Here is a 24590-nt window from a genome sequence, read left to right as displayed (position 1 = left end):
CTACCAAAGCTTCTTAGAAGTACATTACTTAATATTTCAAAACTATCATTGATTTTTAAAATAAACAGGCTTAAAGCAGCCTTATATTTGGGGCCCAGCGTCAGCAATGCTCAAGTCCAGTGTCCAGTAGTGCATTAGAACACCTAAAATTATATCTGACAATACCAAAAAAAGAACTCATTGACCAAATATTTTTGAAAACTAAAAGGCAATTATTTATTACATATAGAAAAATACTTGTATTACAGGTATACTTTATGTTTTTGCTTTTGATTCCAGGGGCCACTGCGGTTTAGGATGTGAACAGCAGCACTGATATTTTTTTTAATATAAACAGATACAAATAAAAGTGTAAAACTGCCATTTATCCATTGACAAACATCTATTTTATTTTCCACATGGAAGAAATTATTAAAAATTAAATACCTTTTATTAACCAAGAATAACGAATACTAAATGTGTGTGGAAACTTATGGCACATGTTTGACACTAAATAAACTGTTCTACGCAAAGAAATCAATCGCTTCTCGTGTCATCCTGAAAACTTGTTTTGATGGTAAAGTTGCATCAGGCTGCACATGTAAAAACAATAACAGGTGAGAATACTAAAGATAGAAGAGAATTGCTTAAGGTGATCCACAGCATTAACAGACAAAACAAAACAAAAAGTTAGCCAAATAGAAGTGTCCTGAGGATAAAATATTCTGGACTGTTTAAGTCCACCGAAGGAGATGGTAGAAATCCCATGGCTGGCTCAAAAATTCCAAACGGGACTGAAAAGCCAGCATGCATACCGGCTTAAAGATGGATGCAAAGATCCAAATTTAAATTAGGGGCAAATAAAAATGCTATGGCACATGCCTATTAGAAGAACAAATTTAACTCTCTAGCAATTATAAAAGTATTTCAATTAATACTGATCTTAAAAGGATAGGGAGTAATTTAATATAAGCAACAACCCTTACAAGCAAATAAACACTCAGAAATTTAACCTTCTCTCCCATGAAGAATCCCATGTTTATAACTACAAAATCAAAGTGAAAGGTTTTCATGGTCCTGTTCCTTAAACAGGGTTAATTCTCCTTACTTCTCAAAGGAGAAATTCCAGACAGTTTACTTCAGATAATTTAAATCAAGGTTTCAGTAAATGTGCAATTGTAGAATGCAAATATGCATTTTTGGTCTCATATCCACTTCTTCCTCTCTCATGTCTCCTCATCAGCAGCAAACTATATAGACAAATCCTCAGGTAAAAAAAAAAAAAAAAAGAAAAAAATCAAAGCCTCTTTAACCATACTGTACTTTCCACATGCCCTAGGATGAAAAACCATATACACAGACATATCTGTAACCAGCATTTTCCTGCATTTTATTTTACGTTTTAGATGAATTTGAGGTTTATTGTCATTCATATTTTTTCACTATTTACTACCATGTATCAACATAGAATTAATTTGATTTTATTTCCTAACAGTTTAGAAATTGTCTCATTACTCAGCTGTTTTGCTGCATTTCCTTCTTTTGTCTACTATCTATTAGGAATATAAAAATAGAGCCTACAGCTTAATAAAAAAGATAATTATATTACATTTGATGTTTTCTTGAAAGAAGTCTACTTTACTGGGCTTTGTTAAAACCAGTCTAGGACACTATCAAAACATTTGTTAAAACCGTGTCTGGTTTATGTTTTTACAAACTTTGTCTTAAGATCTAGCAATGTTACCCAAAGTAAACGGTTATAGCTCACTGTATCTATCGTAATGCAGTATAATTTAAAAATCGGTAAAATAAATACATAAGCTCATAATGTACAATGCACCATGTCTGCAGAGCACAACACATTAAAATATGCGCTGCCCTGTATTTGAGCATACACACTAGAACAGACAAATTTACAAAGCACCTTGAAAAACAATTGAATTTGCACATATAGGAGTGTAGTTTACCAGAAATAATTCTTTTCTGACTGCTTCAAGAAAGGACTAATGAAACCGTTAAGCAACAATTACTATTGTGGCTTTCTAAGGAACTGATATTCCCGGCATTCGCTAATAATGACAGATTGTAGTCTCTGCTACAGAATTCTTTCTCCTTTTTTCAGCTTCTTATATTTTGTTATAGTTTGTTCCCAAAACATTAATTAATACTTCTGCATCTGTTAGACGAAAATGCTTGGCCATACTTTTCTGTGCATTAAAAGCAACATGGAGTTATCAAATACTGCCATTCTTGTTATAGTGAAGTCTACGTTAGTCTTCCTCCAAGGAGAAGTCAACCCCAGAAATTAATATCAGAAGTAACAACATCACCATACAATGCCAAGATCACACCTGACATACATCTAAGTTCTTATTTATTTATCAGAGATAGAAATGTAATGGAATTATTTCTAGCAAGTGATTCCTTTTCCATGTAACAAAATAGCATTTCTTCCCCAAAACCTTGTCTAGCTTCCTGTGATCAATACTCAGCTTGCCTGCTGTATTTTGCACCAAACTAAAATGAAACAAAAATTTCAAAATAATATTCCAGTTCCAATTTTTACGTTAACAAGCCTAAAAGAAAAGATATTATCTCTTCCTATGGACGCTGGTGGGGGGCAGGGAGGGGGAAAATCATGTTGCTTGTTAGCTTACCGCTGCAGGGGCGGAACTTTAGAAAATACTATCCCTCTCCTTATTAGCTACCAATTGCTTCTCATCTTTGGAGGAATTATTTTCACTATGCAAAGTTAAGAGAAGAGAATCTGTGTAGATCTTGGGCAAAATCATTGGCAAAACAGTAGTGATTTGTATCTCTCTCTCATACCATCTCCAGGAATGCCTACCAGATGAAGGCAGCTCTAGTTTTAAAAGAAAGATGCAGTATGCTAATTAAAAATTCAAGCACTGGATGCTGAATTTCAGGACAGCACTCAGGACTCCAGACAGAGATAACGCTGCCTTCAAAAGCAATGCTTAAGCATCAAGTAGCAGCTTAACACGTTTACTAGAGGTAGAAAAAGAAGAGACGCTAAAGAAGTTACTAAATCTTATACAATGGGCACGACTACCTCCTAGGAAAATAAATTATGTGTTTCCACATAGGGTAAAAACTCAATCTGATCCATCAGTACATGAACCTCTATATGAGGCTCTTATTGCTCATAAATAAATGGAACATATTCAGTTGACTCCAAAGAAGAAATCTATGCTTTCCAAAGGAAGTTACTCCTCCTCTGATGATCTTATGCAGTAATAAAATAGCTTTAAACAGTGTCTTGGGAAGCCTAAGAAAGTATACCAAGCAGCAAATAAATAATTCAAGTAGAAATTAAAACTTCCCTTTTGTTTAGGTTTTCTTTTGAAGCAAGTGATGCTTTTGCTTAAAAGTTCTGGCATTACCTTGCACATATGCAAAACCACAGAAATAGGGCTTGCCATTAAAACCTTCAGTTACAAAATCCTGGTTTTCTTATGGTCACAGGAAAGGCAACTGAGGCGGAAAGTCACACATGCAAATGGACTGAAGAGCCTCCCATATTGTTTGGGGCAACTAAAATGTTAATTTCTGAGGGGAGCTCGCACAGACTAAGCAAATTTACTGGGGTGACAGGGGAAGAAAGAATAAAGAGCATCACATCTAGTTAATCTCTAGGTGATGGCAAACTTCAATATACTGGCTAGGAAGAAAGACAACACACTCAGAGGGGAATACACTGAACTCTATTCCTTTTACTTTAAAGCTGATGGTTAAAAACACATCAGACGTAACTATTTAATGCACTATTTCATAATCTCCAAGTGCAGAGATGCAACTTGCTCACAGAAATGAAATGACTTTTCAGCAAACAATTCATAAGTTAAGCTTTAGGTGAAAAGATTTCTGATTAAATTAAATACCTAAGCACCCGGAACCACAAAACATAGTTCCACCATGCTGGAATCTCAGGAGTTCAAGGCTTCAAGATTAATCTGGTCTGATCTGTTAAGTGTTTTTTAGAGAAAGCAACAATGTGATACTGTACCTACAGAAGGTCTGACATGGAAGTTTTATGTTTGTTCTTTCGTCAATGAGTCCAATATGTTGGTTAAAACTTGAAGCAACATCATGCTACATCCACAAAATCTCATATAACCAAACGTAAGTGGCAAATAAGATTCTTAACAAACTAACTCAGGCTCTAGGTAGGTCTAACAGTTGTATGTATATTGTGAATTTATCTTTTATTCAGCTCCAGCTGAAGCTGAATGCATCACCCTGTAGGGCAGGCTATTTTCAAAAGAGCACACCTCTTGCCAGGTTAGTGAATGTTAGCACTCCTGATTTCTCAGGCAGTGTTTTGACACCTATCTGCTTTAGTGGAGAAATCACATAAATCAGGATCCAGCAAGGAAAAGGCATTGTACAAGATGGTCTTAAGAGCTGGATTTCAAAGTTGGATGGTCTTAGAAGTTGGAAGATACTGAAAATTAATTATCTTTGGGGGAAGGTGGAGAAAGTGTAGCACAGCTCTATGAATTTCTTCAGCTAACAAGTAAAGGGTGAACAGTAGTGACAGTATTCATGGACAGAAAGGAACAAATAGATTATCAGATGTGAGAAGGAAGATGACCGTAGCTTTCAGGTTTTTTTTTTTAATGCCTCTTGGCCTAGAATACAGAAAATAAGAACTATGAAAATATGCCTCCACCCTAAAAAGAACTGATTGTTTTCAAAGTACTCCGATGTTTAAACAGCAGAGCACAGAAGTCCTGTAGTGTGCTCAAGGAGAGACAATATCTGGAAAAAAAAACCAAACCAAACCCCAAAATCAAAAAAGAAACCCCAAAAACCCAAACACACCCCAAAACAAAACAAAAAAGCCAACCACCCCTAAAACACCCCACATAGCTTTTTTTGAATTCCAAAGTGCGATGCAGTAGCTCCCTATTGTATTTTCTAAAGCAAAACAATAAAATATCTGCTTGCACAATTTCTGAAGTGCCAAATAATGCTTTCTATTCTATAATTCCATACTTGAAAAAAGTTTTCAATCTAAACAAACCTTCTAAGTTCTACAACCTCATACCTTGCAAAGAACACATCAAGTAGAGACATCTCCTCCTTTTCCCCAAAGAAGCCAGTTTTAGGCAATCTCTATTCCGTCACACATCAGAAATGAACATAACGAACTTAAACAATAGGTTAAAAAGTTGCCGATTTTTCAGGAGGTGGCTGGGTTTTACTCTTGTCCTTTCAAAAATACATGGTTGACAGACTTAAAAAATCTGCACAAGGGAAAGGAGATACCTTAGCTACTTTCCTCCAGTTAAGACAGTCAAAGAAGTAATATGTTCCCCTCTCGTACGTATTGGTTTTCATTGTTGGCTCCATGCCGGGTGCCCTGGTGATCCATACTCGTTCTTCTTTGTGGTATCTCCAATCCCGGTTAAATCTTTAGTTTTTAATAGGAAGGAAAAATAATTTTTAGTGTTAGTTATCTGAATTTGACTTCATAAAATACAGTTTTATGGGTTTCGCTCAAAACTATACAATGCAATAAAAACCAAAAGAAAATTTCTAAGATATTGTTATACCTGTGATATCATACCTCTTCCATACAATTACTACACCTCAAACTAATCACATATGAAACATTAAGAAGTCTGGTAGGTTCAAACAACAAGTCCTTGTTATGGTTATTTACTGTTTTTCATTTTGCTGAAAATAAGTTAGATGTTTAATGATGACTGGCACTTGCCAGTTTTCCACAGTGCTTCATAATAATGCAAAGTCTATGAGAAAGTCTTGATTTCTGCTCTATGGATGAAAAAAAAAAGTACAAAATGGAACCAAGGTTGGAGGAGGTATTTTAAAAAAGGTTTCCAGCTTTCAATTGGCTAAGCTTCTATTTTCAGTGTCTAACTTGTTGGCGGTTGTTTTTTTTTTTCACATCTACTACTTCATTACTGCAATAGATTAAATCATACAAGACTGACAAAATAGTTTGAACGTACAGCTCTACTGCTGCTAATAGCTGTAATACATCTCCTCCATTCATGTAATAGAGATAAAACAGGAGATCTTCTCCATATCGGCCAAGTTTTATTGCAGCCAGCTGCAAAAGATTGAAGAAAATGAGGATGAAAAATCACAATAGATAAATGTTTTAAGACATACTATCCCACTTAAATAACACAAGGATACATCCAGAACGTGCTTCCATCCTAAGCGTGTTGCAAACGATACTCTAACATAACAAGTGTAATAATTATTAAACCAATCATTTTCCTTCACATCTACTTAACCTTTCCAAATTAAGATACAACAGAAAAATAAACAGAAGTAATTAATCAGCAAGACTTTTTTCCCTGCACTTGTGTCTATCCTCATGTATTTAATTAATTAAAAAAAACAAAACCCACAACATTTACATTTATTTGCTCACTTCACACTCTAAGTAATGTTATTATAACTTCTTACAATATTTCTCAGTGATCCCTCTTGCAGAACTACAATAGTTGAAAGATAATACAACTAAGAAAAAAAAAATCCCTATTCATGTAGATACGGAAAGCAATGGATAAATGTGAGAATATCTTGAACTGCAATTCTGAGCTTATCTCAAGAAGAAATATCCCTAATTTAGTATCGCATTTGAGTATTACAGTATATGGATTATAACAAACTTCTGCTTTGCATGAAGGGCATACTCTTAAAAAACATAGTATGTTCTTTAGCTAACCATGCCCATTCTCAGTTTTGTCTTCCCTCTCTTTTTCTAAGGTGGAATGGGCGCATGATGTGTCCAATTAGCCGGTTAATGCATCACTGTTCCTAAAAAGACTGAAAACATCCATAAAAGGTACAGATTTTGAACATTACCTATCTGAAAGAAAATGTAGATAATTACCAGTAATAAATTTACAAAAAATAAGCGCACACACATACACGTACTCACCTTATCCCTAATGTGAATGTTAGTTAAGTATTCAGATGGAACATGGAAGTCTAAAAAAGAATCGGAATTGATGCAACTATTAAGACATGTAAATGAATATAATTTGCAAATATTAATATTGAATTAAATAGTTATTTCTCTCTTACCTATGTCTTGAGGTCGACAAGGTGATGATGCCCAGGGTGATGCAAATTTGGGATAAAGATTTCTGAGGAAAAGAAAAAAAAAAGAAAGGGCACACAAATTTATCAAAATTAAAAACAAAAATCAAAACAAACAAAAAATCCCCACAACCGAACTCACAAACCTGAAAAACCAAACCACAAAACCAAAATCACTACCTACGGTAAGAAGGAAGGCAAAAAGGAAATTGCAAGCCCACTTTCCTAAAACAGTAACATTTATTAATTTTCTTTGTAATATGTGGAGTAAGATTATGTTTAAACTGCCATGGGAATCTACAAGGCCAAGATTTCCTTTTTAATCTACCATTCCTTTAACTGGGTGCCAGGGATCCCAGCCCTTTTTAGGGATCCAGTTCTACACAGGGTTTCAATTTCTGCAGGAACAGCTTTTTAAACAGATATAAAGGTGAGAAAAATCCTATATTGGCAGTTGTTGGTTGGGTTTTTTCTTTGTTAACTAACCAGTAAAGATTTTACTCTTCTTCTAAATTTCAGAGACGACAAATAAATGGAATCGCAGCACAACACAGATATAAAGTTTATTATGATTTAATATTTTCCTTTTATATAGGTTTTGCTAACATATACTAAAAAAATGGAGCTATTAGTTTAATAAAAGAGAAAATTATGAACCTTCCAACTCTACTACAATGACTGATGTACTGAGGAATGAATTTTCTAATTAACAGTTGAAGTGAAAGAAAGGACTGAGCAAAATGTACTTCTGGCAGGTAGCTACAGCCTGCTTTTAATTATCCATGATAGCATGCTATTACGGCAAGTTTTGTAAATGAAACTTGAGTACAGCACACCCTATCATATACTTGCTTCCTTCTTGTCAAGGGCCTAATAATTACTATTAGAAAAAAAATATCAGAAACCCACCCAAATTACCTGAACGCAACCAATTCCCAGCTGAGCTATATGGGCCAAAAACTGCACTGGATCAAGTGGTGTCCATCTTACTCTAGGCTAGTTAACCTTACTGTTAGCAAAAGCTTATGCTTTAGGGCCTGAAGGAAGATTTCAGAGGCAAAAATCAGCAGATGTTGAAAATAAATAAACCATTCTTTCTGCTGAAAGTATGGCTAGGCATTGCCCCAAGAAGAGGAGCATCCTGCAACTCCATCACCTCACGTGTGACCCAGAGGCTTGGTTTCCCAAGGCTAAGAATCCATGGTATTACAGATTTGGGACTGCACCTCTGTATGCAATAAACACTGAAGCATCTGTGCACAGTGTCCCCTCTATGATACACATAAAACTCTACTAATTTAACATTTTTCAAGGAGGTATTGGACAGCCTACAGTCTATTGGATGAATATTTCAGAAAGCTTCAGAACATGAACAAACAGCTACATAATCTCTAAAGAATTAAATGTAGTAATGCCATGTTTCTTATTTCTGTTCATGTAGAATTTTAAGTTACCCTAAGGAATTAGAAGCATATTTCTTAACAAAGAAATACAGGGCTGTACAGGCAATACATAATCATTCTTTCAACAACTGAAATAAATCTTAACCTACCTGCATGGAAAATCTATATAAAACCAGGAGTTAGAAGGGTTAATGCAAACGCTTAGAGATACACAGAATTCTAAAAATTCTTGCTGATGGCATGCTCATTCTGCTAATTGATTAAGTCAGACAGGTATCTTCACCATCAGAAGTACCTCACAAGGCATAAAATTTTTTTTGGCTTTCCACATGTGAAATGCTTTTAGTTTTTCAAACAACAATTCACAAAGGAAGGAAAGGATGTTTAACATAAGGCAAGATGGCAGGCCAGACACAGAAGACCGCACAGGCTGTTTGCAAATCTCTTCTGTAGTATAAAATAAAACCAGCTTGCTGATACAGAACTGTCTGGATAAAATATTAACCCTATCACCTCTGAGACTCTTAATACCCTATACACAAACATTAAATGTTAAAAGCTTTTAAAAATCCACCTATTTACAGTACACCTGCTAAGGAAAAGCAGCAGCATGACAGATGTGTGTATATATACTGCTTATGTACAAAGACACATTTATAATTTGCATGCTGTGTTCAGGAGCTGCATAACACAGCTACAAGCCATCACATCAAACCATGTTTAGTATTTCTCTGCAATGAGGTACTAGTTTTATGTAGACTTTCCAATAGGTATGTTAAGCTTAAGATTTATGTTGGTCATTAAAACAAACAACAACATTGAATAAAATATCAAGTAGTATCACCAAAAGTAATACCTCTGCTACTGTTCTGCATGCAAACATCTAGATAAAGTAGCTATATAACTGAACGACATCACTAGATTCACCTGTGTCTAGAACAGCTCAAGATTTCAGATACAGATTAAATTATTTTAGCAAGCAAAGGCATTCTACTTTCAGCTGATCATCCTCAAAACATGTTTCAGCAATCTGTACTGAGAACAGCAAATTACTTCAGTGTCACGTGGATCCAGGAGACCCACCTCCCATCTCTGTCATGAGGGTGCCAGAGCAGTGGCACAGGCTGCCCAGGGAGGTTGTGGAGTCTCCTTCCCTGGAGACATTCAAAACCCGCCTGAATGCATTCCTGTGCCCCCTGCTCTGGGTGTCCCTGCTCAAGCAGGGGGGTTGGACAAGGTGATCTCCAGAGGTCCCTTCCAACCCCTACCATTCTGTGATTCTGATCTCCCAGTCAGTGCTGTAAGCTCTGGGACTACCAAGGAAAAACCACCACCCATGGTCAGTATAACTGTTCTTTGTGCATTCTCTTCATATTACAGGAGGAGATGGGAGTGGGAAACTACTGGATTCAATGGAGGAGTGACCTGTGATATTAACAGTAAAAGTGAAGAAGATCCTATGTTAACATAACACATTCTGCAAATAACTACAGACAATTGTATTAGAAGGCTGACTTTGGATTATAATTTTGAAGTATTTTTGAAAGTGCCAATGGCGTAATGATTTGACTCAGTTTTGATGCAGGCTCTACAGAAAGAAATTCTAGAAGTGGTAATTTCTAAAAAGTTACACCTCTAGAAAGGAATACGTAAATTCACACCAATTATTTCCATTTGTCCTATGATTTCCCTCTCACCTTGATGTCCACATTTGTCAATGTTCCCTGGACCCGTGCATTCAGAGTGTAGCTCCATATAAATTTATGAAACATGGAAACTGCATGTGTATGCTGTTTGGTCTTTGTTTCGTTAATGTATTATGTATACTACTCTGTCAATAAGGCTAACGCTGTGTAAATCTCTGCTAAAACAAAACAATGGGAGATTCTCAGCTGAAAGTCAGAATACCAGAAATTGCTCTCACAATTACAGTCACCTAGAAGGTAAGCATTTTTGTCCAGGTTCCTTCTACAACTACTGGAAGAAGAGGGGCACCCAGGGTTGGTGATCCATCTCATCTGTCTTAAGTACTTATGACTCTTAGTGCAGTTGCTAACTGCTTTTCTCCCCACTGCCTCTACAGGAAGCCTAGATGACTAAGCTTAGGTGAACTGAATGACTAAAAGTTAACTATAAAACCACATTTTCATTTAAATTAATCTTTGGTGCAGGGTAACACTGCAGATACTCTGTTCATTATTACATTAATATAAATCGAATTTACCCCACAAACTGCTGAGAGTTAAGCGTAGATACCCTCAAGGAATAATATTATTTGAAAAATAACATATACTTGAAATTTATTAACAATACACTATCAATTCCTTGAAGAAAGTCCTAAAGAAGTTGAGAATAAGCAAAGCCACTAGGTTTAGTGAAAGCTTGCATAACAAGATCTCAGTATACCTTGAAGCACAATTCTCTTGTTTATGAAAATTTTATTTTACTGTCATTACATTTTCAAATTTTATTTGGAAAAATATCTTGTGGGTTTGATAACTGTGTGAGCTAAGTAAGCCTATTAGGAATGAGAGCATAATAAAACCAAAACTGAAGAGTACTAAAAACCAGAAACTTACTCAGGAGAGTTGAGATTGAGACCTAGTGTTGTTAAATCACTTCCTAATGCAAGATGTACCATTCCTGGATCTGTCTCTGCTGCCCTGATGAATGTTAACAAGCCAATCATTCCAAACTGGTCCGTCACCATCCCTTGAGGAATGTTGGTAACCCGACCTGGGCAAGAAGAACAAATTAATCTTCTCCTTTCAAGAAGTGGAGGAATCAACAAGGTGATCTAAATGACTGTCAAAACTTTTAAAGAAGAAAAAGTGGAATGACACTTACCATCAGGTAACACCTGGATCCCTTTTTTCTGCTGGTTGTTGTTTTGCGTAGTTGAACTTTTATCTCCAGGAAACTTGGGCCCATCTGTGCTGGATGATGTTTTGCCTGATGTACTCAAATTCTGTTAAAAACAGTTTGCAGAGTTGGTATGATGGAAACAAACAAAAATGGGAAAACTTGTTGACCATAGCTTTCAGTCAAGGGCTCTAAACCAGTATGCCAAGTCACTAACAAATTAGGGACTAAAATGGAACCAGGCTGAAGCTCTTGAGTTCCATTTGCAAACCTTATGTAATATTCACCATTTCCTAAAGTATACATGTCATACAATGAGTTATTAATGAGCCTACAGCTTGCAGTGTAAAAGGGTAAGAAAATATTTTACACCTGAGCTTGAATACACAATGGATATCCCAAGTGCCTGTGACTAAAGGATATTTTGGACTCATCACATCATATAGTTTTCCCATACAGTCTGGCTCCCACGTAACACTCCCTGAAGTAGAAACAGCCAATTTCAGGTGCAAGCAACATACAGATTTGCAACTATCAGGAAAGAGATGCAAACCCCTACGTCTGGCAAGAAAACCGTGTCTGTGCTCCCAGAGCCCATATACTGACAAAAGATATCTTCTGTAACTATTATCCCTTACTTTTTGTTGTTCTTTAAAACAAAATCTGCAGTAACATAATGTAATCACATTTACTCTCTCCTTCCTTGCTGTATTCAATGCTAACTGTATCAGAACACTTGGCACACAATAAAACTGGTCACAACATTGGGGGGCTAGGCCTCCCCACATCCCTTTTTAGAACAGCTCCATTTTTCAGTTTTCATATGAGTTTGTAGTCAGATACACTACTTGCTCACCAGTATTTATGCCACGCTGATTAACATATTGTTTGCAATTATAAGTAATAAAACAATCAGAAACTGGAACATTTTGTCAAATACTGTAAGCAACTGTCCTCTCCCATCCAAATTTTATTCCCCTTTCTTTGGCAATAAAAAAAGCAATTTTTATTGCAAATCCTTCAGAGTAAACAATGAAAAAAATCCTGTAATTTATTACCTAAGCTATATATGTAATGCATGATAATTAAAATACTTAAGATATAGTGTGTTCCACTCATCTACAGCATACCCATGAATGCAATCGTCTCTATTAAAAAGAGCTCGTTCCCCGTGATTTCATTTCCCCATCAAGAATTTTACCTTGAAGTGACTTTGTACCACCTAACTACTAAAGATTTGACAGCTTTGAAGAAAGATGTTATAATGTGTAAACTACTACTACTGATGAGACACACCAACAGCAAAAAATAAGTTGGAATTGGTAGGAAAAAACATTATGAATTGCAAAACTAGAAAAATACAATATCAGTTCTCAAAAGTAAGTTTTGAGGTGTTCTTGCAAGTTCCTCCCTGGCCCCTCCCCAGAATAGAAAAGGGTACATGAAGTCATATGAAATTAAGAAAGTAAGGTCTCAGTCACTGTTGGGACCGAAAAACTTCCTGAGAAATTCCATTTATGTAGTTACACACGAAATGTTGCTTATGAAAAGTTTCTCATTAATTTAGAGGGGAAAATTTGAAAATCTTGTATTACAAATAACCACTGCCCATTTTAAAACAATCATAAAAAGAAGTATGAATACTCAAAATAAAAGAAGATTTCAGGTTTACTTACAGATTTATTGTCATCATTACTCGATGTTGGGTCTTTGTAGCTGGAGCCTGGTAATGCTGGAAAATCTTCATTGTGTATTGAAAAGTCCTGGGACTGCTCACTTGCTGGTTTTGTTACCATTCCAACTATCATCAAAATGAAAGCAGGAATAACATTAAATTATTGTTAAGTAAAGCATTTTCTGCTGTTGATCTTGCTTACCGTCCATTTTCATTATGTGCAAGTTGTACAGCAGAAATGACTTTCAAAAAAAACCAGGTAAACCAAACCAAAGCATATTCATTTAAACATCCACACATATTAGACTAAAGCCTCTTAAGTGAAAGCTGAGAAACACTCCAGGTTAAATTCATAGACACATTCACTGCTTTAAGAATGAAGCCCAGTACTTTTACCAGGAACAGCACCTGTTTTGCACATCTAAATAATCTTTACAGGCATTATTAAAGCGGTATTTAAGGAAATCCACTGATGAAGGATGGATGTACTGCTTTTAAGATTATAATACATTTTTCCTCCATCCCCTAATTGCGTGAAGAATTTCTTAGCATAATCTCTCTAGAAGCACGTATTCTTAAAGGATGCCCAGCTAACTTGCAACAGAACATATCACCAATTAAATACTTGCCTGTGACATAAGAACGACTCCTACTTTCAGTAGGAAAACTGAAAGCATTTAGCCTGCAACTCTCAGTGCTCTGACCCTAATTTAAAAAAAGTAGGCCAGTCACATTGGAACATGGATTCTGACTACGGAAAAGCAACATTCTTTTTTTTTTTAATGCCAGTTAGAAAAAAAAAACCCAAACCAAAACAAACAAAAAACAACCAAAGAAAAGCCCCCACGCCACACACCCAAGGGCAAATATTCTTTGCTGAGAGACAGAGAAGTAACACAGTGATTTGGTTGCAAACAACACTGCACTAGAGGAAGAGAAGACAGAAGTAGTCTAGGGCCTATTTTTCAGAGGTTCTTAATAGATTTATAGGTTCTAAAATAGTTCAGTAGCTAACAATATAAATGGCTTTTTCTAGTATTCTGAAGTTAGAGATGAAAGTTTCTTTATTTTAAGAAAAAAAACCACTGAGTTAATCTTGTTTCTGCTTTTCATCCAGAGTTACTATGATTTCTTCCACTGGATGAATAAAACTCATGAATTAACTGTGTTGCATATTCTCATTCTATCTAAAAAGCTGTTTGAATTCTAATTTTCCTAACTAAGTTAAGCATGAAGAAAGTATGTCTCTGCTCAAACCTTTTTTTTTCTTGATCACAACCAAAAGTGGTCCTCACTTTTTGCTGCTGGAGACAGTGTCCAGTGCATCTCATATCCCTGTTTCTTGATTGTTTCCACCACCATACCCATCCCCTGCATTAAGCAGATGCTCAAGATAACTCTTCAGACAGCAAAATTTATTTCCCGGTTCACCACAGTCATGCGAACAGCTATACTAGCACCAAAATGGGGAAATGGTGTAAGCATGGGAGCAATTATAGATTTGTTTTATGCGGCAGTGCTGCTGAATATTGAACTTCAGCCCATGCTGGAACTCCAAATGTGTGGATCTCCTTTGTACCTTCTATCAGTTTTCCATGTGATGGCTTCTCTTTAAGATACATAAATCTCATGTAAACCACAAGCCGTATTAGCTCTCCACTGTGTGTGACTTTTCAGTGTCTTCATTTGGGGACTTTATTTGGGACTTTTCCCTGTGTTTAGGAGCACTTCAGTTTAACTCGTTTAGCTCTTTCTCACAGCTATCTTAAAGCAGAGGGCCCTGGTTACGCCCAATCCATGAGGCTACTTTCTCCTGATAATGTGGTATCTATTATTTCTCTCCAATTAAAGTTGGAGATACCTCTGAAAAACACTATCTTTTTACAGTTAGAAAACACTGGGTTATTTTTGGTTGGAAGTTTGACAAGTGTCACATAAATAAATTTAGGTTATAAAAGCAACTTTTCGGAGTAGCTGATGCAACATGCATGGCAAAAATCTACTAAAGCAGTAAGAAAAAAAGGAAGTATTGTGCCTCACACTAAGCTTACCTGAATTTTTTCCAGACCCAAATAATAAGATTTGTATCCACCTTAAAGCTTTTCTTTTTATTGTTTTTTTAAGCTCTTCAGCAAGAATTATATAAGACACAGACTTGGAATCTGACTGATAATAGTTGACGCTTACAGGTTATCTTTTGAACTCTGATGTTCATCGTAAGAGTGACAGTGAACAGTGCTACAGCAAGTTCTACCAATAAATAGAGAAAATACACAGTATGCTTACAGCTACTGACTTTACACAGTAAAACCTCTAGGAATCAAATATTATTTCTAAAACTTACTACTCACACCTCAACAGTTCTTGTATACATGCAGTTAGAAAACAACCTATTGCCTAAGGAATGTCTAGAGTGAGAAGCTTCAGAGTAATCATATTATACAGACTGAAAACCCCAACAACCTCTATTGACGGTGAATCTAAAGCAGGTGAGTTCTAATAGTTACAAAAGGCTGAGGGGAATTGCCAGTCACAGAGATATTGATTATTTGTTTTTAAAAATGAGACTTAGGAGCTCAAGTGTCTGGCATTTTTGAAAAGACTACCTATTGTCTTATGAACAGCAAAAGGTGAATCAAGCAAATACTGATTTCATTCAAAGAGCCTTCAAAAGTATAGTCTTACCATAGGGTGCCCTTCCAGCTAAAGGGTTTATTAATGGAGTTGGATTGCCACTTCCTTCCCTTCTGTTTCTGTCTGCTAGTGCTGGAAAATCTGAGAGGTCCAGTCCTGTCACATTTTCACTTCCATCTACAATAAAAACAGATATTTTAAATTCCCTTATGTTTTTTACTCAAAGATTTCATTATATACAAGATAAATGTCGGATATGTTTTCTTTCTTCAAGCTGATCTTTTTACTCCTACTATAATTATTACAAATAACTACAGCCTCTGTGTTATGAGACTAGCTTAAAGAGCATCAAGATGTTTGGGGTTTGTTTTTAAACAATACCTAGTCAACAGTATTTAGTAACAAGGTCTACTCATTTTGAATTAAAGACTAAGTGTAAAATACAGGCACACAATCAAATTTACAGCACTAGGATAGGTAGCCTGTTTAAAATTTAAGGACCTATCAAGAAGAAATTTCAGAGAAGATAATAACCCATATTAGCAGCAGCATCAAGGAGCTCTTTTGTCCTTATGTAAGGTAAGATAAAGCTGAAGCAGTTCAAGTAACACAGGAACATTTTTTGATTTGCAGCAGAAAATACTACAGAGGCAAGGCCAGAGCTGCAGCTCTATAAAGGTGCCACCAGGTCCTACAGGATGCCCAAACCATTCCACTCTGTGGTGCCACCAGCACCTCAAGTTGCTTCATATACACAGCCACCGACAGAAACGTCAGTACGGACAAACCTAAAGCACTTATGAACAAGGAGATTTTCCCCTCTCTATTTCATTAAATTCAGGTGAAGAAGTAATTCCCAGAGAAAAATCATGACTAAAACAATTGATTGAAAGGATCATGTTACAAACCAGCTGCTCAAAAGGAGTTTGAGATGTCAAAAAATGCCTTCCTACTGTTTTTACCCTATATAATGTTTTCATAGAAAATGGATAATCTTTTCTTCTCTGATCCTCTTTTCAATTCCATAAGCTATTTTGCATTTCTAACTGACAAGGTATAATCTATAGTCACGTGATGTACAGTGAGTTTTCTACAGAATACTTTCACTTTGTCTTAAAAAGTATTAAAATCCACTGTTACGAAGTAGTAACAGTTTCATAGCACTGCTCTTGGAGCAGCATTTCTATGGAACAACTGGAAATTATAAGGAAGTTGCACTACAACAGAACAAAGTATCTTCAATTAGTCTGATTTAGTAAAAAAAATTTCTACTGGACTTTAAGATCAACATTAATCAGAGTGAACTCACCTGTTCCATTAAAAATGTTACTTGATAAGGAGTTATTCATTCCAAACGCCTGATTTCTGTTCATCCCAAATCCAGACATACTGTGGAAAAAATCCAGGAAGTCAGACAAAAGGTTATACATACTTTGTAATTTCCAGTGGAAGGCATTAAGGGGAGGAAAAAACCTGTAAGACACTTAAATGATTTCAAGCTTAAGCAACCCAGACTAGCCTAAACTCAGTTTTAAATTATTTTCCTTTATACTTCTGAAAACTTTGAGCAGCAGCAGCAAGCACTGCTCAATCAAGACAACTGGAATGACTTTAAAATTTAACAGCCCAACAAGTTATGACAAGCATGATCATTACTCAGTAATTTCATATAGAAAAATGAAGCAGCAGTAAACACAATAATAAGAAGTCAGATTGCAATCCATTCATTTACAGGTGGGAAGCTGGATCATGGCAGTGATCAAGTTTGTCATGACTCAGTTATAAGCTGAACAGTTATGGTGTGGTGCACTCATCACCATGTACATATGGCACTATTAAGAGCACAGGGATGGTCTCTGCCACACAAGGACACCAGCTAAATTAAAATTTCACACAGGCAAGCAAAAATGTTTGAAGACATCTAAATATCATATAGGACTACTGTGGTCAGAAAGATACCCTCACAAATGATCCAATTCATTCTATCCAAGCTGGAGGTGTTGAGCAGCCCACAAACAGGCCCTAGCTAAGTGAAATTCTGAATTTCTGCCCTGTGGGAAATCACAACATTCATTTTTCCCCTGTAACAGGATGGAAGCTGATGTTTTAGAAGTTTTTCCGTAAATAAAAATGTCAAATGTTTTCCCTGTGGATTTTTTACCTACACGGACTTTTCCACAGTTAGAAATCTGAAGCATTTCATTCCAATTTTAAATAGCCCTACGTGTTTAATTTTGTACTAAGCCATCAAGAAAGGGAACAGTTAGCCAAGAATGGTCCTATCCCGTTCTGCTTCCCAAAGGTGGTGTATTTGGAAGACATCCAGATCTTTGGCACCTCATGCATCTGAAGAAACAAATTCCTGGGATCACCTGTGAATTCTAGACCTGATGAAAGCACCAACAGCAGACAAATCGATCTTTAGGATTATAATCTAGCCTGATGACTGACAGTATTTCTCATGCAAGGGGTTCTTGTTTGCTTGTCAAGTAATTAGAAATAACCATGTTAAGAATTTCAGGGATAAGAAAGGTATTAGGCCACAAAATGCATACTTCTCTACAATTATTTGTAACCTGTTTTACCAATGTAACTAAGAAAGGGGAAGTGAAGTATTTTTTATGTTCAAAAACCTAAAAACTTTCATTGCTCCAACTAGGACAACCATTCAGAAAACACTTCTTGGAAGTCACATAATTCATGCACCTGTCAAGGAAACACCATCTTCGCCCCCCCCCAATATAACTACAAAATTTTGTTAAATATATCAATTAACAATTGGGTATGTACTACTACCATACTTCTGTAGGCTAATAAGCTGTGGAATAAGAACTTGTCATTGTTCCTTCTCCACTTGTAAAAACTGTAGCTTCTTGAAAATGAGATATACAATGCAAACAGTGAAAGATGAGGATTTTAATTCAAATGCTCCTACAGACAGGGATTTCATTATCTACCCTACAGCTGAATGGTATTTGTATAGAAAGTCCTTGTTTAGGTATCAATCTCCAAAAAACTACATACAGAGGACAATGATTTAAGTATATTATTATTTCAACCTTTTGTGATGCTCAAGTTTAAAAAATACTTTAAAATATAAAATCATCTTTTTAAATGATCATCTCTCTTACTTCTTGCTGTACATCACAGGAAAGAGAAGGCAAATTCTACATAATCAGAGGCAAGATACAAAGTCTTCTCGTACTGCAAGAACATAAACCGCTATTACCAAATCCCTATTGCTCTGATTGAGAAAAGCATTTTTATGCCTATATCACTGCAAAACTACAGAATTAGTTTTCAAGTGACCAAGTGACTAGTGACCAAGTTTCAGATAACTGTGACATTAGTTTTCACCTTCCTTTGTCCATTTTGTAAAATATTAGATTGGGTTAGAGGTAGAACCTCACTGCCATGAGCTTCTTTGTGCTCCATATAAAAGTCCCCTAAGGAAGGGCCTGAAGGGAGAAAAAGGATGAAACTGGGAGCACAGAGATCATGAGGTTATGGAATGAAGCCTGGAAAGCAGTCAGCTGTGCAAAGCTGTGACCACACACATTAAATAATCAGAATAAATGCACTTTTTACTACAAGTTCATCAGAAAAAGCATAGCACCAACACACAGTTAAAGCCTAATTATTTATGATGTTACAATATTGCCCAGTTAGAAAAAGAGCAGAAGTGACTGAGAAGCTTTTGGCATCCAAATGAGCACCACATCCTTAAATGAATGGCAAACCACTGTTCTCTGCATTATTCCAGAATTTCAAGAAGTGAAATACTAGGTCCCTACTGCATCTCAATCAGTTAACTGTTCTTCCAGAATAACTACTGTGTTTTTAAAACTTGCCTTACTTCTTCCCAAACTCATAGAAGAATAGTCTTAAAATAGAAACATATACCCAAAAATCAATGTAAGTTTCAAAAAACAAACATGAGAAACATCACATATCTTAAAGAAGCAGCAGCAGAAATTCAGCGGTCGGAAACAGAATTTAGCTTAAAGGCCTCAAAAATCTTGTGTGAATATTAAAAGCAGCTTCAAAGTTTATTGCCAAGAGACAAGAACCCACGAACCAGTGTTTTTGAGCTTTATTCTATTTGCGCAGCATTTAAGCATGTCCATGACTGTATAGGGATGCTCTGACTAAGCAGCCTTACCTGTTCACAGTAAAAGGTTGTCGAGAGGGTTGCTGCTTTGGCATACATATTATGCTTGGAGAGCTTCTGTTGGGGCTGCCTAACCCTGAACTGCTCATACTGTTTGTCCTGCTGGGAATTCCAATGCCCTGACCAACCTGGGAGTGGTTCATCATATTCCTAGGATTCATAGGCAATATCCCCCTGAAAAAGAAAAACCATCCACAGAGATGAATCTGTATAGTAGTATTTGGTTACTCATTTAGATTACTAATGTTGGATGGACTCTGAGCTGCTGCAACTTAATTTGTGCTTAGCATCAAAACAGCCTGTTTGGATTACTCTCTATAATTAATGTAGTTTTGGATTTCTTCAGAAATAGCAGATGACCCATTACATACTGATCAAGTCCTTGGTCAGGTTTAAATACTTAAATATTATGCATTTGAAAAGGTCTTATAGCTCTTTTTTAAATGAGCACTTCAGACCTACTACCTTAATATTCTTGTACAGTGTATGACATCCACATAAAAATTTTAACTGTGCATTTACCAGAACAACCAAAAAATAGCCTCTTACATTCTGAAGCAGAATTTGCCAGCAATTTGTCCTTTACATACAAAAATCAAATACTGTCTCACAGTAAGTCCTGTCTCACTGTTTTACAGTATTATCTCCCTAACATAGGCAGCGGTCAATAGAAACTACTTTTCTTCTTTTTTTTAATTAATCAGACTGTAAAGTATTCAAGGCAAAATATGCAGAACATTTAACAAGTGCTCTGCAGAAAGACACAAATTGCAGAAATATTGGCTATCAATAAATACCTGCTCGGAGATGGAGGCGTGTGAAGTGACATTGTTGGTACCCCTGTTGTTGGCGTTACGTGGCTCGGTAACTGAGTGCCTTGTGATAAGCTGCGATTTAACTGAGGGGTATTGTTGCTCATTCCCCTCATTGGAAGGCCTAGTGCACCTATTGAAAAAAAATTCAGAGGGGTGGAGATACAGAGCAATCAGGAACAAGTTCTTCTCCATCAGGCGTAGATGGAAACAATTTATGCTGACAACCTCAAAAAAGTGTAAAGACTAAAGGAAAGTGCAGTGTAAAAACTAAGTCCTTGTTTGCATAGTAGAAGCCCAATTATCTCAAATTCAGCCCCATTGCTGTTAAACTTTAGGAAGGCTCTTTAAGGAATGTTTGTATTGGAGTCATTAACAAAATTTTGTTTCCTTTGAGATGAATAACGTTGAGAAAGGTTTTTGATGAGGGCATGGAAATCTACAAGTTATCCCCAAAAAGGCAGCATTTTGAGAAAATCAATAACTGCACTCAAGAAATGTGAATTACTTTTGAATAAACTGGCATAGGTTTGGCTAGTATTTAGAACACTGACCTGTCTTGCTTAATTTTTAACAAATCTTTAATAAAAAAATTATTAATATTTAGTTAACAATGACATTGCTTTTAGGACAACAAAAGCAACTTTTTAGGCCAGTTCTCTGTAAAGTTTAAGTTGCTTCTTTTTGATAACAGAACTTCAATGCCCATGATCCAGTCGATTTCAATCTTTTGAGATAGGAAAGCAAGCAGAATTTTAACTGCCCTTTATTAGCATTTAAAAATATACATTAGATTTTTAACAATGTGATCAAAAGTATTTTCTACACAAACAACTGGGTGTGACAGAATAAAGAAAGCACTTCAATGAGGTAAAAAAAAGAAAGCACTAACTCAGAACAGCAAAAGATAAGCAGGTGCCGCCTGTCTCAAAATGTCCAAAAACTTCATAAAGTTTCTCATCATTCTCACATCACTTCTCAGTGTTATAAAGTTTCAGAATGATGTCCAATGACAAAAAAAAGTCCTTTAGTGCAACATATCAATAGAAACAAACTTAGCATATAAAAAGGTGATAGCTCTAAGTAACGGTCCCTATTGCTTTGGCGCAAGGCTGCTGAGGTATACTTAGGGAACTTAAAACCTTATCTTGGGGACCAAACAAAAGAAAAGTGATGATCGATCAGTACTCTCCCATGGTAGACCATCCCTACAGAAGAGCTGAATATGCCAGCGCATAACATGATTAAATACGATGAATGCAAGGAACGGACACTGCATGCGCTCCGGTTATTATCATGGGCAAGGTCTGAAGAAACCTCCCAGTCGTTTAGCTCTCACACTTTAAGAACTGTTGCCTGTCTGTGTCCTACCCTACAATTTGCAATCCAGAAGTTTGCAGTAACACTCAAAGTTTGATAACACTCAAATTTATCTCTGTACATTCAGATTAAGAGGTAGTGTGACTTGCTATAACAAGCCTCCTAAGACTTAATCAAATGCTGTTATATCAAAGTGTTCACTGTAACTATTTTGGCAATTTGCTGCATCAGAATAATTTCACTGACCATAAATATGTATTATAAAGAATATTTCATGCTGATTAACAATTAGGTGGAATTTTAAAAATAAAATGGAAAAGAAAAAAATACATATACTTCCAAACTACATAAAGTACACTGAAAAACATTATTACAATATTCAGGTTAATTTTTTCGCAAGCATTTGTTTCAGCAAAGCCAGTTTTGCACTAATGGTTATTTCTTTTTATTGGCTTTATTTAAAGTAAAATTTTTAATAATTAGGCCTGTAACAATGAAGTAGAACTATATTCCTGTGGCTGGCAAGTAGGGGCAGTTGAAATATTTAGCATACGAAAAATAATTTTTTTTCTTATGCTTCCTTTTTTCCACTTATTTTTTTAATGGAAGCAATAGATCTGCATGGGCTATACTGGAGACTGATCAATGAAGTGGCCCATTTCTCAACCTAATAGTTAAGTTTAAGTTACATTAGCTCTATAAAATGACATCTTGCTAAATGACTGACAGCTACCAATCTAAAAGCACATAGGCATTATCAGACTTGTTTTTCCCAGAATTATTTTGGTCACAAGCATTGACTTCAACACAGAGGTTTCTCGTCCCTTTTTCTCAGTATTCAGTAGAAACTGAACCCTGATAATATTTACTTTCCAATTTTTAGCCTTGCATGTCTCCATGTTAGAGAGGTTATGTCCCAGGCACCAAAAGCAACTGAATTAACACCAAAGTTGATGAAAAGAAGTTAACCTTAAAAATTAGCAACAAATAACTGTGATAAACAGAATAAATTACTTCAATATCTTTTTACAGTTATGTCTGAAAGGTTATAGTGCCAGATTCAGGACCCAAAAAGCCAAGAGCCAAACATGACTGTCAGACTGGCCAGAAACTGCTCATATAAATCTCAGCAGCATAATCAAATGCTGGCTTATGTTACATGGTCACTCATCAACAGCCACTGGTATAGTTAAAAAAAAACAACAAAAACCAACCAAATTAAAATTAAAAAACCCAAACAAACAACAACAAAACAAACAAACTGCTATATTTTTAAAACTATCTGAAGAAAGCCAAAAGAATTTGTGAAGGCCATGCATCTAGCAAAGCTATCAGTTTGTCCAGACAAAAAAGTCCAGACTCTCTAAAATACTCTAAAGAAATTTTTTCTTAGAATCCCAGTCAGATGCACTTGGCAAGAAAGTTGCAAACATCCAAAAGCATACAGTGGTAAGAGCCAGATGTTCACAAGCCCGCTCTACTTGTGTAACTGTATCTAACTTGGATATTCTGAGTCACTTTCTGGACGCCCCTCTCAGCTGCGAGGAGGTTCAGTTCTCAATGCTGGCCCTGAAGTTAGGTAGCTAGTGTTACACACCATGATTGTTGCTCTCTAAGTCTTCCACTGCAACAGTATACACAAGACTGGCAGATACAGAAAAAAAATCTTCAAGGTATGGGAAAGGAAAGAAACAGTGGTGCAGAAGGCATTAATCCTACTGGCAAAGTTCTTTGCCAAATGTGAGTTGCCAAGCACGTACACAAGATTTAATTTGCTCCTGTAGAGCACGAAATATTAGTTATAATTTAAGGTATAAATTCCTTCTATTCCTTACATATTTTTCTGAACTAGGTTCATTTTGGCCCAGCTCACTTTCCTTAGTTTTTCCTTCAGAGAGTCACAGGTAAATCACAGACATTCTCTACAGGATGATTATATTTGGATATTTAATAACTATACAGTGTCAATATATGACACTGCATACTAACCACTGCAAAAATGCATACTAAGCAAAGCAAAAATATATCTTAAAAAGACAGTATGTCTCTTCATTTGTGTGATTTATTTTTTGACAAATCACCAGAAAACAAAGCCATATGCATGTTCTCTATCCAAAGAGCATAAAACTAGAACATTTTTAGCATAAAATAAACACACAATCAGTAAAAAGAATTCTTACTTTGTTGCCCGTATAAACTTGCCCCAAATTGAGACAGCTGACCTGATGGTGATGGTGATGCCAGCATCTAAAATATAAGAATAATAAAAGATTAAAGACACAAAGATATTGTGCTGTCTTGCTCTGAAAGCTTACAACAGTATATTATTTTGCCAAGAAAGCTGAAACAGCAACTGAAAACTCCTTTTAAGTCATCAAAAGTTTTAGAAACTCCCCAAAATATCTGCACAGTAACAACTCTAACAGTATATTACATGCCAATAAAAATTTATGACCTTACATGTATAAAACCAGACTTTCTTTTACTTGCAACAAATAGCATAGAGGAAGATGATCTAAAATCTTTCAGTTCTTTTACCTTGTAGCTAAGAGACCCATCTTTACAGAAGGACTACTCAGTTATTTAAATACGATATAGGGTTTTTTACCCCCTATGAAACATGCATCATA

At 35.9% G+C, this 24590-nt stretch overlaps 1 protein-coding gene across 4 annotated transcripts in view; it reads right to left on the bottom strand.

The window, feature by feature from the left end:
- CNOT2 (CCR4-NOT transcription complex subunit 2) overlaps positions 1-24590 on the bottom strand; it is a 94016-nt gene that overhangs the window by 3528 nt on the left and 65898 nt on the right. For all 4 annotated transcript variants that reach the window (XM_064449477.1, XM_064449467.1, XM_064449487.1 and 1 more), the window contains 12 exons: positions 24141-24207; positions 20626-20773; positions 19820-20002; positions 16967-17046; positions 15709-15834; positions 13025-13149; positions 11334-11454; positions 11066-11222; positions 7069-7130; positions 6923-6972; positions 5979-6079; positions 5272-5416 (listed from right to left, as the gene is read on the bottom strand). In XM_064449477.1, coding sequence (XP_064305547.1) covers positions 5272-5416; positions 5979-6079; positions 6923-6972; positions 7069-7130; positions 11066-11222; positions 11334-11454; positions 13025-13149; positions 15709-15834; positions 16967-17046; positions 19820-20002; positions 20626-20773; positions 24141-24207 — 1365 coding nt within the window. The remainder of the gene's footprint in view (positions 1-5271; positions 5417-5978; positions 6080-6922; positions 6973-7068; positions 7131-11065; positions 11223-11333; positions 11455-13024; positions 13150-15708; positions 15835-16966; positions 17047-19819; positions 20003-20625; positions 20774-24140; positions 24208-24590) is intronic.

This window comes from Phalacrocorax carbo, chromosome 1 (assembly GCF_963921805.1).
Source record: "Phalacrocorax carbo chromosome 1, bPhaCar2.1, whole genome shotgun sequence".
Taxonomy (NCBI): domain Eukaryota; kingdom Metazoa; phylum Chordata; class Aves; order Suliformes; family Phalacrocoracidae; genus Phalacrocorax; species Phalacrocorax carbo.
Note: the sequence above shows the minus strand (reverse complement) of the source record. Positions and strands in the feature narration are given on the sequence as shown.